Below are 18,143 nucleotides of genomic sequence, written 5' to 3' on the forward strand. Positions count from 1 at the left end.
AAGTAGATGGCTTCAACAAACAGAAGTTTATTCTCTCACAGTCTAGCAGGTTAGAAGTCTGAATTAAGGGCAGGTCCTTGTCATCAATCTCCCCTGGTCTAGGAGCTTCTCAGCATAGAGATCTCGGGTCCAAAGGATACGCTCTGCTCCTGGCACTACTTTCTTGGCGGTATGAAGTCCTTCTGTTTCTCTGCTTACTTCTCTCTTCTGTATCTCAAAAGATACTGACTCAAGACACAGCCTAATCTTGTAGATTGAGTCCTGCCTCATTAACATAACTGCCTCTAATCCTGCCTCATTAACATCATAGAGACAGGATTTATGACGTATAGGAAAATCATATCATATGACAAAATGGTGGACAGTCACACAACACTGGGAACCATGATCTAGCCAAGTTGACACACATTTTGAGGGGACAAAATTCAATCCATAACACTGCATTATGTCTTTTGTGGTCTCTGGACATTTTTGCCATTGTAGGCCTCTTCCTCCACTAAAAAAGTAATAATAAAAATAAAGGTTATACTTTATGACTACATCAGTAAAAAATGAATATGTTACTATTATATATTAAAGTCATTTTTTACCTAAAAGTTTTCCTTCTCTTCTTGAAAGAAAGTAAAACATTTTCCTGTGCCCTGCTCAGTACCCTGGAATACTGGAAGACGCTTACCCTAGAGATGTAATAAGATCACCCTTGAGTTCGACATTTCTTAAATCAGGCTATCCTTTATAATCAACTGAGAAAGTTTTTAAAAAAAAAAAAATTTTTTTTTTTTTTATACTCATACCCAAACCCCACCCCACTAAATCTGATTAAATTGGCCTTGTGTGGGTTCTCAGGGAATCTATATTTTTAAAACCTTCCCAGGTGATTATCACGTGCCACCCAATGGGAGATCCGTTTCCTTATTCTATATTTCTTTAGACACTCAGGGTCTAATTCTTTAGATGATGACTTGCTTATATAAAACGCCTCAATGAGAAGGAAGAGGAAGAGCAGGAGGAGCAAGAATAAGAGAATGGAAACAACCACCACCACAAAATACATATATACAAGTATTTAGGCTTTGATCTTTCTACTTAGCAGGGCACTATTTTAATTTTAGCTGTCTCTGAGGCTCTCTTTCATAAATCAGTGAGCAACAACTCATCACTTTCATTGTTATTTTATTTGCACTTTTATAAGCGTAACTCTTAGGTGGATGGGGGGCCAAATCACATTTTCTGATGTATTTTTGCACTGACACAGACATACTCTTGCTCTCTGAAGATCTAAGAGCATTGACTCTGAGTCAGGACCACTGACGTGGCAGTGGTGTGTACAGTCATCTTCATCTGGTATAAAAGTGAAAACCTGAAGGCAATGAGCAGGATGTTAATGTATGTAGAGACTTGATGAAATGCTTACAGAACAACTGGAACCTTTGATACTGGGAATGGCTTCAAATTTGGAGGTCCAGATGGAATTGAGATAAAATCTATGTATCTTGGAGAAAAATAACACAGCCTAAAATTTCACAGCAAAACCAGACACCCCAGTTGAGCAAATAATAAGACTTAATAGGAAGAACAATATTCTTGAGCTAACGTGGTATTTCTTTTAGGTCAGTCTTTGGAGTGCTAGGGACACACTCTGTATAAGTGCAGACTAAATCTCTGTTGAAACCTTGCTATTTCTACAGGTCCTCTAAAACCACGCCAAAGATCTGAGAGGAAGCAGTTTTGATCTGAATCGGGTTTGTGAATAAGGGATGACTGATGAAGAAACTACCAATAATCAAAAGACAAAGCAAAAAAAAATCAGGTGAAACAACAATAGAAGATCCTCAAAATAAATCAATAAAAGTAAAAATGAAGAGCTGTCAAAGGTAAAGAAAAAAAAATCTTTCCACCTGGTATGGAGAAAAAGCAATCATGAGGGGTTCAGAGTGGTAAGGTAGAGATTTTCTTCTCTATGGCCCCCTTTCTCTCGTTCTTGCCTAGCTGTGTAACAGAGAAAAGAAAAACTCTGAATAGATGTAACCCAAAAGGACTCATGACTACAAAAGTCATCAATCACAGCTTGAGTCACAATGCTTCAGCCTGAGTTACAGAAAGAAGTAGACAACTCAAGGCAGAAGAGAAACTAACTTAAAATCATGCAGTACTTGATAACAAGCATTATTGAGAAAAAAGATTGTGACTATTTGCTTTAGATCTTGTGCTGATTGCACATCAGTTTTTAAAGTACAGTGATTATCATTATGGTTAATATTTAATTATTTTAATGTCTTATTTTTGTTTTTAAAAACACATCTGTACATCAGAGTGTTAATCTCTCCCCAAGATAACAATGTTATTTGGAGCACAAAGCCATAACAAGCCCCTCTGTTCGCTGTGGTCTAAGAAGAACTCCAGGGTTGTCAAGATTCAGGGAATATATTTTACTTCCCAGTCCTCTCCAAACCAGACTTAATATTTGCAACCAGTTAACACAGTTACTCAGGAGTGCTTCAACCCACTTTTCTTGGGCAGAACAAATTAATGAACATATGCATTTAATTTTATTTTTCTTATCTTTGGTAAATTCCTTCAGAATATTTTGTGAGTATCCACCAAGTGCTCAGCAGAGGTTTTATGTTTAATTGGATTTTTGGCATCTTTCACAGCGGTGAGATAAATGATGATTACAGAAGACATGTGAACAATAAAGCTTTTAGCTGTCTCACGGTTCATCAATTTCTTTTCTCTTTTCTCTCTATACACTCCCTGGGTAACATCACCTAGTCCTATGGCTATATTAATCAATCTGTGAGGATGACACCCAAGCCTATAACTCAAATATCTCTCCAGAATGCCAGGTCCTTAAATCCCACTATCTTTTGGGCATCTCCACTCAAATCTTCCATAAGGAACTTCACACTTAATGTGTCCAAAACTGAACTCATTATCATTTGCCTCCAAACCTTCTCTTCCTTCTACTTATATTTACCATTTTATTAACCAATATCACCATCTACCCAATTGTCCAAGCCAAAAACATAGGAGTTGTCCTTGACTCATTCTCCCTGTTTCACACTCAATTCTAATCTGTCAACAAATGTGTTGACTCTCATCTTGGTGTCTCTGTACCTGCCTACTTCTGCTATGGTCATCCTAGCTGTGAGGACTTCCTAACTGGGTTCCCTACCTACTCATCCTCCACAGCCACCAGGTCAAGTAGGAAATCTTAACCATTTTTGTATAAGCAATCCCTTCAGCAGTACTAGTGAAATCTGTGGACTCCTTTACAGAATAATACTCTTAAATAAACACAATAGAAACATTGGACAACAAAGGAAACCAACCAGGACCTTAACTGGGACCAAGCTCTGTGAGAGTTTTTTCTAAATCACAAATTGATCATGTCATTTCCCAAGCACATGAGACTCTTTATCATGTGGCTCCTATGTGGCTCCTACCAACCACTACCATTTTACTATATGTCATTCTAAGCCTTTCCTTCCTCACCTGACTCGTGGCACACCGAAGTCATACTCAAAGTCATCATACTTTCTCATCTCTAAGCCTTTGCACATGCTGGCTTCGCTAGTAGAAATGACCTTCATTCCTTCTTTGTCTGGCTAACTCTTAAAGGTTCTTTTAAGATTCACTCAGCTCAGGTATCACATCATGCAGGTAGCTGTCTCTGGAGTTCTAAGTGTGGCTAAGTGCTTCCGTATGGGCTCCCATGGTACCCATCATAAAATTTGTCACATTCTATTGTCAGTTTTCTCTGCTGGATTTGTAGATTCTTGATGACAAAGACCATTTCTCATTTAACTTTATATCCTTTGCAGAGTGCCAGGCACAGAGTAAACCCTTAATAATTGCTGCATACATAAAATGAATAAATTAGTGAATTCTCTATCTCACTTGCTCAAAGGAAACCTCACACTCTACAGGCATCACTTACGATATCATCAACCACTTGCTCATTTAAAAGTAGGAGAGAATAAAAGGAAATATTTGGAATTTGTACAAGGGAAAAATAAGTTAGCAAATAAATATTTATAAAATAACAGTCAGAAATATCTATATTGAATCGTTTTTTCAAAAAAAAAGTACCACCATCATCTTGGGAAGCAAAGTTAGTCTCACTTACTTCGGCTAATCTTGAATGTTTGTGGACCACCTCTGTTTTATTCATTGGCGTGAGCTGCTGCAAAACACTTCGGCTATTTGTCAAAGCTCGCGTCAATCGGGCAAATTTTGTCCAACCTTAAAAATAAGAAAGTCTTGTTTTTTCACATATAATGAATATGGAATTCAACATTCTTGCTAATGTTCACAGGATCTTAGCAACTTCAGAACACAAAGAACTAACGAAAAGCATCATTCTAAAGCATTTGATATCTACATAAACAGCATCATCTATTTGAGGTGTAGCTACAAAATAACAAGTAACTTTTATGCACAACCTTTGTATTTTGCTCATGTCTATTACATAGTCCCTTTGGCCAAGGCAGAAACCCTGGTGGCGTAGTGGTTACGTGCTATGGCTGCTAACCAAAAGGTCAGCAGTTCGAATCCCCAGGTGTTCCTTGGAAACTCTATGGGGCATTTCTACTCTGCCCTGTAGGGTCGTTATGAGCCAGAATCGACTCGACGGCAACGGGGTTTGGCCTAGGCAGATAACAAAAACCAAACCCCCTCCCATCAAGTCAATTCCGACTCATAGCAATGCTGTAAGACAGAGAACTGCCCCATAGAGTTTGCAGGGAGCGTCTGGTGGATACGAACTGCTGACCTTTTGGTTAGCAGCTGTAGCACTTAACCATTACGCCACCAGGGTTTCCCAACAGAGCTAGTTGTCTCAAAATTCTGTGCTCCACTTTGCATTATATAAGTCTGTCACAGGGAAATAGCTGCCCAGCCAGGGAATACATTTCCTGGCTTTCCTTGCATCTACGTGTGCCCATGTCACTAATTCTCACCGACAGAATGTAAGCGGAAGTGACACGCATCATTTCCATGCCAAGACCTAAGAAGCAAGTGTAACTTCTCCAAACTTTTTTTCCCAGTCTATCAGCTGGTTGCAAATGACAACAAGGTCCTAGAAGACGGGAAAATCCCTGAATCACTGCATGGAAGAATGCCATATGCCAGCCAGGAGCAAGTACTTCAGACAGTTATCTGAGCAAAGAATATGCTTCTATTGTAGTAAACTGCTAAAAGCTGGGGGTTTATTTGTTATAGCATCTAGTATAACCCTAATTAAATACAGTTATACTATATATTTGTATGCATGTACACATATCTAAAAGAATAAATCCCAATTTTAATAAATTGGGTGTGTTATATCCGCTCACATATTATGGGTCTTAGCACACAACTCCAACTTCCTAGTAACATAGCAAAACGTTATCTTTCTCATATTAACAACTGGTGTGATATCTAAAAATTATTTTTTTTGGAATATCTAGAATCCTTAATAAAGTTTTTGAAATAGCAGTAACTTGCTGGGGAAAAGAATGTGAATTTAATGGAAAGAAATCTCTTCTGAGGCTTCAAATTGCCATTATTAAAATCATTTATCTCAAGGAAATGTCAAGGAGATGTGAACATGTAGAACAATATTACCATATTCTTCTCCTGTCTCAATTTCCCTTTCTCCAGGCATATTAGAAAACTCGGAAACCATTAAAGATTCCATTAAGAAACAGCATTTGATAACTTCTATGGTAATACCCTTCACGAAGGTATTTGCCAGCAACCCTTAAAAATGAAAAACTCCTGATGGTCCAAAAGAATAACACTCATGGTAATGATGAAATTTCAGACAGTGTGAAAGAAGGTAAAGGAAGAAATCCTGGGAAGACAATAGCCTAAGGTCTTTCAAACCATGCCATGTAGGTAAGTGATGTCATACTTTACGACTATTACTAATACTAATTCTGGTTTCATTTGAGCTTTGTATTGCCCCACCGATTCAGCACCATCTACTGTACCCAATAACTGAACTGGAGAAGAGACAAACTGCATCAATTGATAGAAGGTCCTTATTTCATATTCATTAACAAATGCCATCCGAGTAACTAAAACAAATATAAAAAATTACGCTTTCAAAATTGTGTCCAACCCTGAACCTAACCCTGTATAACGTGCTAAAGAAAAAAAAAAAAAAAAACAAGCACCAGACATGGCAGCAGCCCTAGAAGCACTTAAAAGACAAAAAAATAAAAGACCAACAGGCAATCTATATTGTCATCCAAGACTTTTCTTCTCGGTGCTAGACCTATGCATCTAGTTGGCTATTGATCATCTTTACTAAGATGTCCCACAGGTATCTGAAACTCAACATGCCCAAAATTGATCATATCACCATCCCTTCTCCTCCCCTCTGCCCCTTCCTCCCTCTCCCCCCCCCGCCCCCATATCTTTCATGTATTCCTCATCTTGGTGAATGGCCTCATGATTTTTCCAGTTGTCCAAGACATAAAATTGAAGTTGACCCTCTTCACTATTAACTTCACACACACATATATACACACACCTAATCATATCCAAGCCTTATAGATTATAACACCAATAGCTCTCAAATTGAAACTCTTAACTCCATTCATACTATGTTAGACAACACATCTTTCACCTGAGTTAGGCGGCAGCTTCCTAAAGACCACATTCTCTGTCTGCTTCCTGACCAAATATTCCCAAGCAACAATTCACATTACTTCTCAAGTTCTTTGGAAAGCACAAATCTGATCATGCTTTTCTCCCTTTTCAAACTCTTTAACAGCTCCCAGAGGTAATCAGGTTAACTTAACCTCCAAAGTTTGGTATATCTGGCCCCAAGGTTTTGTACCATATTCATCTCCTGTTACTTCTTTGTATTCCAGTCCTACTAAAACCAATAGCAAACTAAAAGAATAAATTCAATACTAAAATTAAATCTACTAGTAATTTCTGAGTACCCAATGATGTTTCATGCCCTCTGTGTTTTCACATGATATAATCCTGTCTGCCTGCAATGCCATTTTCCTACCCTGTCTGGCTGGCTAACACCTACTGGTCCCTTTAGAGTCAGTTCAAGGATTAAGTCCTTCTGGAGGCTTCTCTGATTGAACTATAAGAGAGAGGTATCCTCCTCTGCACGTTCACAGCATAGGACACATACCTCACAAGGCATTAACACCACTGTGATGCAGTAGTTGATTAGCATGTCATCACCCTCACTGTTGTATAATTCTCTGTCTTAGTGATCTAGTGCTGCTATAGCAGAAATACCACAAGTAGGTAGCTTCAACAAAAAGAAATTTATTTTCTCACAGTATAGTAGGCTAGAAGTCCAAATTCAGGGCGTCAGCTCCAGGGGAAGGCTTTCTCTCTCTGTTGGCTCTGGAGAAAGGTCTTTCTCATCAATCTTTTCCTGGACTAGGAGCTTCTCTATACAGGAACCCTGGGTCTAAAAGATGTGCTCTGCTCCATGTGCTTCTTTCTTAGTGGTTTGAGGTCCCTAACTCTCTGCTTCCCTTTCCTTTTTATCTCTTGAGAGATAAAAAGTGGCGGAGGCCACACCCCAAGGAAACTACCTTTACATCAGATCAGGAATGTGACCTGGGTAAAGGTGTTACAATCCCACCCTAATCCTCTTTAACATAAAATTACAATCACAAAATGGAGGACAACCACACCATACTGGAAATCATGGCCCAGCCAAACCGATGCACACATTTTTGAGGGACACAATTCAATCCACGACACTCTCCTTATCCAGCACCTGGCCCAGGGCCTGGTACAAAAAAGAAAGGTACAAAGGAGGCTATAAATAAATAAAACTAATTTCTAATTTTAAAAACTAGAAGTAAAAATAAAGCCCATTTTGTTTCATTATCATTAGGTTTGGGTTTGGTTCTGGTTTATTGGGGTAAAAGTGGTGAGGGCATCTTTATATGACAGTAACTATGTTGACAACTGGTATCTGAGAATGTTACCTGGTGGTCATTTCCCTTTGTTACATCAACTGAGTATTTTAATTGCATTGAATATTACTAGAAATGTCTTATATTTACTGAGGCTTATGTTTATAAATTCGGTAATGTTGAATTTATTCTGAGCATTGGATTAAAAGGGAAACCCATTTTAATCCTCTGTGTGCAATAAGGTTCATCTAGACAATATTTTGAAAAATGTAACAAGAGATATTGAAGAAATAAACGCAATGAATGACACCTGGAAGAGTACAAATCATCGAATGGCACGTGTTCTCTCATTTCCTAGGATCACATGTGAGGAACTAGAAATATGACAACAAAAGCCTGTCAGCCTGTGATTTTCTATCTGAAGCATTGTGAATACACTGCTGGGTTTCTTAATGAGGAAGCAATAGTTCCTGACTTACATATAAAAACAAAGCTTGTTCAACTGTATGTCTTGTGTATCTTATTGCACACACAAAGTCAGCCTAATCAAGGAATATTTCTTCCCTTTTCTGTAACTTGGAAACCCTGGTGGTGTAGTGGCTAAGCGCTATGGCTGTTAACCAAAAGGTCAGCAGTTCAAATCCACCAGGCGCTCCTTGGAAACTATGGGGCAGTTCTACTCTGTCCTAAGGGGTTGCTATGAGTCAGAATTGACTTGATGGCAATGGGTTTTTTGTTTGTTTGTTTTTCTCTAACTTATTTTAGGTAACTAAAAGAAGAAAAAAATTAAAAACAATGAAAATAAAACACATGCATTTTTCTCCATGAGAAGATACAGGATTATCATTCATTAAATACTGAAACTGAAAGAAAATGCAATATCAATTCTTAATTTTAAAGTATTTTCACACAGCATATTCTGAGTGAGACTATCCTTAAACATAAGTGAAAATGGGATTTATTACACAATTCGAGGACAGGTCATATTCTTTTTATCCCTGGTTGTCTAGTACCACAACCGGCACATAGTGTCCACTACATACGTTTTTGTTTAATGAATGAATAAAATGAGTAAAAATGTTGACCAGGAATTCATATTATATGTAGATAAAATTTAAATATAAAGAGAGAAATACACTCAGCTGTTAGCAAGTGGCAGCATAACTTATCTGTTTCATGCAAGAATGGCTTTAGGTGGAAGAGGTGTGATAACAGAGATTGGGGAGGGAACGTTGGACGTGTTTCTGTCCACTGAAGGAAAATTTGAAAACTGCTAGCAGGAAAAAAAGTGGTGGTGGCAAATATTGAACTTACTCAGAAATACCTGAAGAGGGGACATTTAGGAAGAAAGATTTGGAAAGGAATTTTTTCTTCCTAGAGAAAGCAAAGCTAAAAGCAATTGTCCAGTTGAGTAACCATTAAGGAGTTTTGATATCAAAATGTCCTGGAAGCTGAAGAGTCAATGCAAAGCCAAGGAATTTTAATTTCATATTCAAATCAACTGGAGCACTCAAAGATGAGCTCTCAGAGCTTCTCAGGAATCTTATTTGTCTCTGTCAGGGCCTTCTGGTAGTCCCTGGTTCTAACACTAAGCATTTTTCTCAAGACCACTGTACTACCCTTCTCCTCACTTTCAGCAGATTACCTTGCCTTGCACTTCACTGAAAAAACAAAAGTCATCAGGAACATAACCTTCAACTTCCTTTATCTCTCCTCCACCTCTAGACCCATCTACAATGGCCTCTGGTTCCTATCTCAAACTCAATCATCTCAGAGAAATAGGCATTTGCTCCTTCCTGACCACACATACATTCTTTTGATAAATACCTAGTGGTTTCTGGAATTTCACTATCATAACAACGCCACAATGAATTTCCTTATGCCCATCCCTTTGAAATCATTGACCTTATTAGCTAAATTAGTTCATTTGCTTTCTTGCCAACCCCCACTGTACAGTCAGAGAAAAACGACACATCAGCAGTTCTAATTTTTCCTAGAGATACATTTACTGATCTCACCTTTACAGAGACCTGAGTGGTGTGACTGATTATTCAGCACAGTTCGCTGATGCTACTTAGACATGGTCGATATAAGGTAACGTGAACAGACAGCTGAATATGAAGAGCCTCGTACTTGCTCTATAAGTTATTTGTGGCATTATGAAAACATTTGTTCTCCTAAAAGCTCAGGATACCAACTCCTTCTTAATAAAACATTAGTTTAGCTCTATTGGGTTGCAATTAGCCTCTTTGTCATGGACTGCCCAATCTTAAGAATAAAAGGAGGTCACAGAGGCAGTTAAATCAATCTACTAGACTGTAATACAAGATTCTAATCTATAAGAAAAAAGCTTAGATAAACAATTATACTCTTGGCTAGAGAGACTAAAGAGTATAATTACTCATATTTCATCTGTTTCTTCTCTAAAGAAAAACCATGGGCTTCCCACAAGGGAAAAGGCTGCTACTTTTGCTGTTATTTTCATTCTAGGTTTGTGGGTTTTTTGTCTTTTGTTTTGCCTCGATTATTGGCATGAAGGCGCCATATCTATTTGGTATAGGATATTTCACACTGTAAATATCTTGGCAGTTTTGGAGCCTTTTGAAAATACTATACAGTATAAATGGGCACAAATTTGGGCTATCTCTTTCAGGACACATGTGGATAATCAACAGAATGGCTTTCTTGGCTGTAATTTTTCCCCAATGATGTATCAGGTAGTGTTGACTGGTTTATCTGAACAACTGTTCCAATATGTCAATACTAGGAGCAAAAGATAACAAGAACACCTTACCCCCTTAAATTATTATCAGTAAATTTCTTTGGTTCAAAACAGCTCAATTCTATTAGAATCAGAGTGGCTCTCAACTTGTGCTTAGTTTTTGTAGAGAGAAAGGAGAGCAGGGGATTAAGGTGGCCAGAAGCCTCAATAATAAGTTTTCATAGGAAAAGATGAGGCAGCATGGGGCAATGAAGAAAACATGGGATTTGAAATCAGTCAGACTGAGTGTCAACATCTTCAACAGTAAAATGGAGGTAATAATACCAATTTTCAGAATTATAGGAAGAGAGTAATAATGAATATAAAGTTCCTGCCACATATTAATTACTCTATCAAAGCTGATTTCCTCCCCCTTCAATGTCTTTTGCAACCACCCATCATGGTATAATTCAAAGGTATTGTTGACATCACCCAGTATTATTTAGCTAAAAGGCAAAAATTTTGGTGATCATAGAATTCACTGAGTGGAAGAATTGCACTCAAGTTAGTTGATTCCCATCATAAGTTAAAGTCACTGTACCAAGTAGGATTGTGAAATAAAACAGAGTTAGTCAGTTTGTTCAAGTCTTTCAACTTTATATCCGAGTTTCCTGGTAAAATAGCTACCCAAGTAGAAGGCGGTTGGTGTCATTTCTAACCCATCTTGGCCAATTCTCGGAAGTCTTCAATCCTTGCTCCTATCACTGGCCCCTTCTCAGATTAAGAAAGTAAAAAGCCCTTGCTTTTAAATTACATACTGGTTTTTCCAGTGTGTGAAATCACTTGTCTGTTCTGAAATTCTAAGACACTTTTTTATATCCTGTGCAGAAATTTTATTCTCTAAGTATATCTTTAAAATTTGGCAAACACCCTCAACTTACTTGCAAACACCTTATACTCCCTGATCTTCTAAAACCTACAGCTTCTGGATTCTTCTCACTTACTCAACTGATCAAATCCCAACTCTGGCTAAATCCAACTCTCTACCTACCTTTACATCTATACCCCTTCGGTTGGAGTGGAGTCAAACATAACCACACTCAGAGATCTTAGTGAAACTCACGACCACTAGCCACAAGTAGGCATTAGTGCTGCCCAGCAATCTTCTCCTATTTCCCATATCCACTCAGTGCTCCATTCTTAGCGTTTTCAAGATCCTTTTTATGCCTCTAGAGTTCTTTGGAAAGGAGCAGCCCAATTTTAACACGTTTGGCCTCAAGGTGGAAGCTTTTTGAAATGTGTGAAACTCAAAATTCCTGAATGGGAGCCTGATTTTTGTTAAGCCTGAGCACTGTCTTAGGTGATGCCTCCCAGATGTATGAATTTTCTAAACTTTTGACAGGTTTGTCTTTATTTCTGTGAGATAAGTCTCCTGACTATGTTTCCCAATTACTCTGTTCTTGTGAGAATGTAATTATTGTGAGAATAAGCTATTGTCAGTCTTCATTCAGACACAGTGGCCATTTTCTCCTTTATGCCATTAATTGTTTCCAGGTGTTACTGGCTCCCTTCTTTCCCAGCTTCTGAACAGTAAAAAATGCCTTTTCAATAGGGAGCAATGCATTGCAGTGGTACTTTTCAAGAGACTGGAACTCCTGTAAATTATTCTTACCCTGCATTCAATCCTGGGGCCCAATCATTGCTTTCACTGTAGCAAGTAGAATACGCCACTGTGAGCAGTTCTGCAGGATTCCAGAGGGCAGTTGTTTCTGCTTCTTAGCTGTTAGTACTGCTTTTGTTATAATGAAGAATACAGTAGTAGTGTTAATTTTCCTGAGATTCAAATTCCTTCAGTTTCATTTATTTGGCTTCTAAGTACTACTTTTGCAGTAATGAAGAATGCATTGTAGTGGTAATTTTCCTGGGATTAAAAAAAAAAAAAATCTCTTGGCTTTATTTATTTGGGCTGTAAATACTGTTTTTGCAGTAAGGGAGAATATATTGTATCATGTTTTCAAAGTTTCATGAAAAATAATGAAGAGGCCAAGAAGAAGGAGACTAGAATAAAAAATATATGCAGTCATTGCCAGATGCCTTTGTGTTTTACCTCATGTTTTACAAATTTTCAGGAAACGTTGTTGTTGTTGTTAGGTGCTATCGAGTCAGTTCTGACTCATAGGGACCCTTTGCACAACAGAACAAAACACTGCCTGGTCCTGCGCCATCCTTACAATCATTACTATGCTCGAGCTCACTGTTGCAGTCACTATGTCAATCCACCTCATTGAGGGTTTTCCTCTTTTCTGTTGGCCCTGTACTTTGCCAAGCATGATGTCCTTTTCCAGGGACTGACCCCTTCTGACAACACGTCCAAAGTATGTAAGACGTAGTCTCACCATCCTTGCTTCTAAGGAGCAGTCTGGTTGTACTTCTTCCAAGATAGATTTGTTCATTCAAGAAATAAAATTTTTTTAATTAAAAAAAAAAAAATTTTATCATTGACTTATATCAGCATGGTTTATGTTGTCCAGGGGCCACTGGGACATACATGATCCCAGATAATGGGTATCAAAATCCATAACTCATAACAAAAATTCTGAAGTGGTCCTTAACCAACATGCCTTCATTAGTGAAAATGCGTAGTATCAACAAGTAATTCAAAGGAGAAAATAATTTGGCCTTAAAAGGGTTAAATAAGCATTTCATGCCTACTTCTCCTTGCTCACACATTCCGCACCTCCTCAAGGCCTTCACCACGCTCACTCTCAGTGTATAACCATGTTTTCTCTTTTACTGAGAAAATGGAAGCAATCAGAAAAAAATTATATATACATATACACCGTATGTTACACAAATAACGTACGCCTTCTACAAATATTTTTTCCTATGTTTCTTTGCCAACTGTGCTCTCCCCCCAAGTTTGTAAGCATGCCATGCTAATTTTTTACAGCAACATGTAAAAAAAAAAAATTGGCATAGCTATGCTTAATACTTCACGGGGAGAGGGTGCGGTTGGCAAACAAATGTAGAAAGCGCTCATTATTTGTTTTAAAATATGGGTATCTGAGGTCTACCCTTCAGCCAAGGATTGGAAAGGCCCATAAAATAAAATGAGCCTAAAGGGGCACACCAGCCCTTGGGCAGGGACTAGAAGGCAGGAAAGCTGGTAATAGGGAACTCAAGGTTGAGAAGGGAGAGTGCTGACATGTTGTGGGGTTGTTAACCAATGTCATAAAACAATATGTGGACTAACTGTTTAATGAGAAACTAGTTTGTTCTATAAACCTTCATCTAAAGTACAATAAAATAAACAAAAATATGGGTTGGTGTGGGTGTGTGTGTGTACACACACATATATTTACATATATACTTTATATATTATATATTTAGATATACATATATATATTTATAAATCACTTAAGTCCCTTTCCTTATATCCTATGAGTGAGGCACATTCACTGGGTGTGAGGAAAGGGACTTTGTATCTCCAGGACCTAGAACAGTGCCTGTACCATCCTGTGTACTCATCAGCACTTTGTGATGGAAAAAAAGAATAAATAAATGTCAGACAAGGAGAATAAAATATTTCCATAAGAGTCATGAAAAGCCTCATGTTAAGTAACTCTGGTACTAAAAGAAGGCTGAATAAAAAGCAAGTCTACTGTATCCAGGTTCAATGCCCTAGACACTAACCATTTTGACATCATGGTGTTATCATGAAATCTCATCAGCTATTTCCCAAGAGCTCCACTGTCCCCTTTACTTAAAAAGTTACAAAATATATATTATTGTACTAAGGTTCCAAAACATACTTTCTTACAGTAGGCATAGTAGGATGATTACTTAACAGCATAAATATTTTATTTCTATTGAATTTTTCATATTAAATTTATAGCTCTCATGAATAATAGAAAATAGCTCATATACGCCATTGATACACTGCACAACACTTTTTCTGTAATCTATTATGTATTTGGAAGGTGTAGAATACTCTCAAAATACAAATCTATGTCAAATAAGCTCTTCCTCTATAAATTCTAGCACTAGAAAGAGATATTTTACTCTACTGTTTTTCACAATGGGGTCTGATTTTCCTTATAAATTCTAATTTACATGTCTATCAAACCCATAATTCAAAAATCAAGTGGTCTGAGTTGTCTGCAGCTTATTGAAATATCATTATTTGTGAGAATGAATTATGCATTCAAAAGAGCCTGTACCTGACAAAGAGCCTGTGACTCTGATTTGAGGATGCAGAAAAACGGAAGTAGAGGCAGATAAATGGAGAGTCATTAATTTGAGAAATAAAAGTCAGCCCTTCAGCAATTGCACCCTTTACCCAACCTCATGGTAAAATGCTGCCAACTTTCATTTTCGTAAATAGGATACGTAATTCATAACACTACCTTTAACGTTCACCAAGTCAAAACTGTAAACAAAGAAGTCCCTGGGTGGTGCAAATGGTTACCACACCCTGCTCAGCTGCTAACCAAAAGGTTGGAGGGTTGAGTCCACCCAGAGGCACCTCAGAAGAAAGGCCCGGTGATCTACTTCCCAGAAATCAGCCACTGAAACCCCCATGGAACACAGTTCTACTCTGACACACACGGGGTCACCGTGAGTCAGGACTGACTTGACGGCAACTGGTACTGGTACTTTTCCTGCTTCAACTGTGCCATGAAATCACTTAAACAAAAGAAATTAATACACATCTAATACCCCACCCCTCTGGGAACAGCACCATGATTTTCCACTAGAAATACTCTCTCCTTCCTTCTCACCCTGTGGTTTGGGTAGATTCTGACTGAATTAAGCCATTTGATTTTCCTCATGTCTCAGGGGTAGCGGTTTCATGCTTATGTCAGCCTAGAACCAAGCAGAGAAATGAGATACAAGGAGACAGCTGCTACAATTTCTGGAAAAAAAGCTCTCCCGTTCTCGTCCTCAGGTGGGACCAGCTACATAATTTGCAGGGTCCAGTGCAAAATGAAAATGTGGGCCCCTTGTCCAAAAGTTATTAAGAATTTCAAGAAAACAACATGAGAGCATGAAGTGCAGGCACCTTCTCACTTCTCAGGTTGCACACCCATACAGCTGCAGTATCTACAGGCTTATATTTAAAGATTTCCTAATTTTGAAATGTCCTGTTTTCTTAAAATAACATTTATTTGGTGATGGGTATTGCCATGTGGAGCTAGATTTGATACACAGATATTTTACTTAGGATTTTAAAATCTAAATCCCTAAGTGAGATGGGTCTTAAAAGAATTAATATATTGAAAGTGCCTAATTAAAATGCTAATTGTTGTTATTCTGTTGTGTTACCTTTGCCAAGTTTTGATACAAACGCTATGTTAGCTGGAATAATTAAGAAACCTTTCATCTTGTTTTATATTTGTAAACAATTTAAATAACATAGCAATTAGCAGTTACTTTAAAGATACAACATTCACCTGGGCTCAGGGCTTTACAGGAAGTAATTTTATTTAAGCACCACTCTATCCATGCTTATTAATCTGTATAGACTTTTTCTTAGTTCAGTGGAACTTCTTAGTTTAATTTTGGTATCTCATACTTAACAAAAAAAAAAATCATCCATTTCTTCAATTTTATAACTTGCTACCTAAAGTTTCACAGGATATTCCTTTATTATTTTAATTTCCTTTATGTCATTCTTGGAGGCCTGGTTGCGCAGTGGTTAAGAGCCCAGGCTGCTAACCCAAAGGTTACCCGCTCAAAGCCATCAGCTGTACCTTGGAAACCCTATGGGGCAGCTGTACCCCGTCCTCTAGGGTCGCTATGAGTTGGAACCAACTCAACAGCGAGTTTGAGTTGGTTATGTCATTCTAAGACTGTGTACGTCTTCTTTTCTCTCTTTTTATTAAGTAGCTTTCCCAAAGGTTGCCTGCTTTTCTGGTCGTTTCAAAGAATGAGCTCTTGGAGTAAATCCTAATGGGCTTGTTCTTATGTTCTTTTGATTTCATCTTAATTTCCTCACCTCATATTCTTTTCTCTATGAAAGGTAGACATTTATTTTCACCGTAAAAGCATAAACTGTCCTCAGAGTAGAGCTGCGGCATGTAAAGCTTCCACACTACGCAAGCGTCTACATTAGTGTGTATTTGCAGTTGATTTTCTCTTTGAGGGAAGAGTGACTTAGGTAACATTCTGCTGCGGGGACTGCTTTACAATTTTTAAGCGGTTAGTAATTTTTTGCCTGTTCATTTTGCCTGTTTGTTATACATTTCGAAGCTTACTGTATTATAGTAAGAAATATGGCCTTTATAATTTCTGCCTTCTTTTTTTTTTTAATATATTGAGATTTTCTTAGTGGTCTAATATATGGATAAGTTTTGAAAATTCTCATGAGTTCTGGAAAATGACGAAGTATAGAATTTGTTTTAAGCACATAGTTAAAATTGTTATTTAATTGCTTCAGAGTCTTTGTCTTTTAATATGCCACTTTGGCTTTCATACGTACCATTATAATGCATCTGGCTGTCCTACGCCTTTCTTCTTATCATGCTTACTTGACGACTTGAGTGTGTCCATAAATTTGTACGTTTGTGCTTTTCCTCAGAGACTGCTTGCTTTAGTGATCTGGAAGCTATATCTATCCGATTTTAAATTTTAAAATTAAGTACCTTTAAATTTTCCAAAAGCTTTCTTAAGCTCAAATATAGTCAAGAAAAAGAGTGTCATCTCTGGAGGCAGTACTGGGTGTATTGATTTGTTTTTCTATTTCTTGAGTTGGACAGTAATTTATTCCCTTCTTTCTTCTAAAATCATAAAAACATTAGACATCACAGAATCCAAACGCATATGCTTATTTATTTATTCATTTACTTTATGGTTTGAATACATTTGCTTTCTGTTCATACACTGTAGACTCAAGACTGCTCGCGCTCAAGTTCCGACACCTACTAACTATATAACCTTGGGAGAATGATTAAATTCTCTAAGCAACAATTTCCTCAACTGAAAAATAAAGATTATAGTACTTACCCCATAGGGTTGGAGAGGTAAATGGCATAATACATGCAACGTACTGAGAACATGCCAGGCACACAGTAATCATTCAGTAGGCATTTTTATCTTTCAAGTGGCCCTCATTTAAATTTTTTACAAAATACCTCACTTCTCAATCTTTGTTAACATAATCTAAATGATTTGATCCAAAGTATGGTTATTATGAAATTACTTCTAATTAATATATTATTATGGTTGAAGAAAGAATGTTCTATCTCTTGAACTCAGTTTTATAACCAGATTTATAACAATTATTTCGATATCTGTAATTAGGAATCTAGTTCAAGTGCTCATCATTGCTCACCGTCTTAGACTCCTAGGGCTGCTATAACAAAATATCACAAATTGGGTGGCTTATAAGAACAGAAATTTATTGTCTCACATTCTGAAGGCTAGAAGTCCAAATCAGGTATCAGCTACGTTGATTCCTTCTGAGGGCTCTGAGGGAGAAACTATTCCCTCCCTCTCTCCTATCTTCTAGCGGCTCCTGACAAACCTTGGCTTGTAGCAGCACCCACCTCCATTGT

The 18,143-nt window shown here is 37.6% G+C and overlaps 1 protein-coding gene across 1 annotated transcript in view; it reads right to left on the bottom strand.

Annotated features, from left to right (window-relative positions):
- KCNH5 (potassium voltage-gated channel subfamily H member 5) overlaps positions 1–18,143 on the bottom strand; it is a 336,327-nt gene that overhangs the window by 267,874 nt on the left and 50,310 nt on the right. Inside the window, exon 5 of the mRNA XM_003408696.4 lies at positions 4,130–4,245. Within this exon, the coding sequence (XP_003408744.1) occupies positions 4,130–4,245 (116 nt within the window). The remainder of the gene's footprint in view (positions 1–4,129; positions 4,246–18,143) is intronic.

The sequence above is a fragment of the Loxodonta africana genome, chromosome 10 (assembly GCF_030014295.1).
Source record: "Loxodonta africana isolate mLoxAfr1 chromosome 10, mLoxAfr1.hap2, whole genome shotgun sequence".
Taxonomy (NCBI): domain Eukaryota; kingdom Metazoa; phylum Chordata; class Mammalia; order Proboscidea; family Elephantidae; genus Loxodonta; species Loxodonta africana.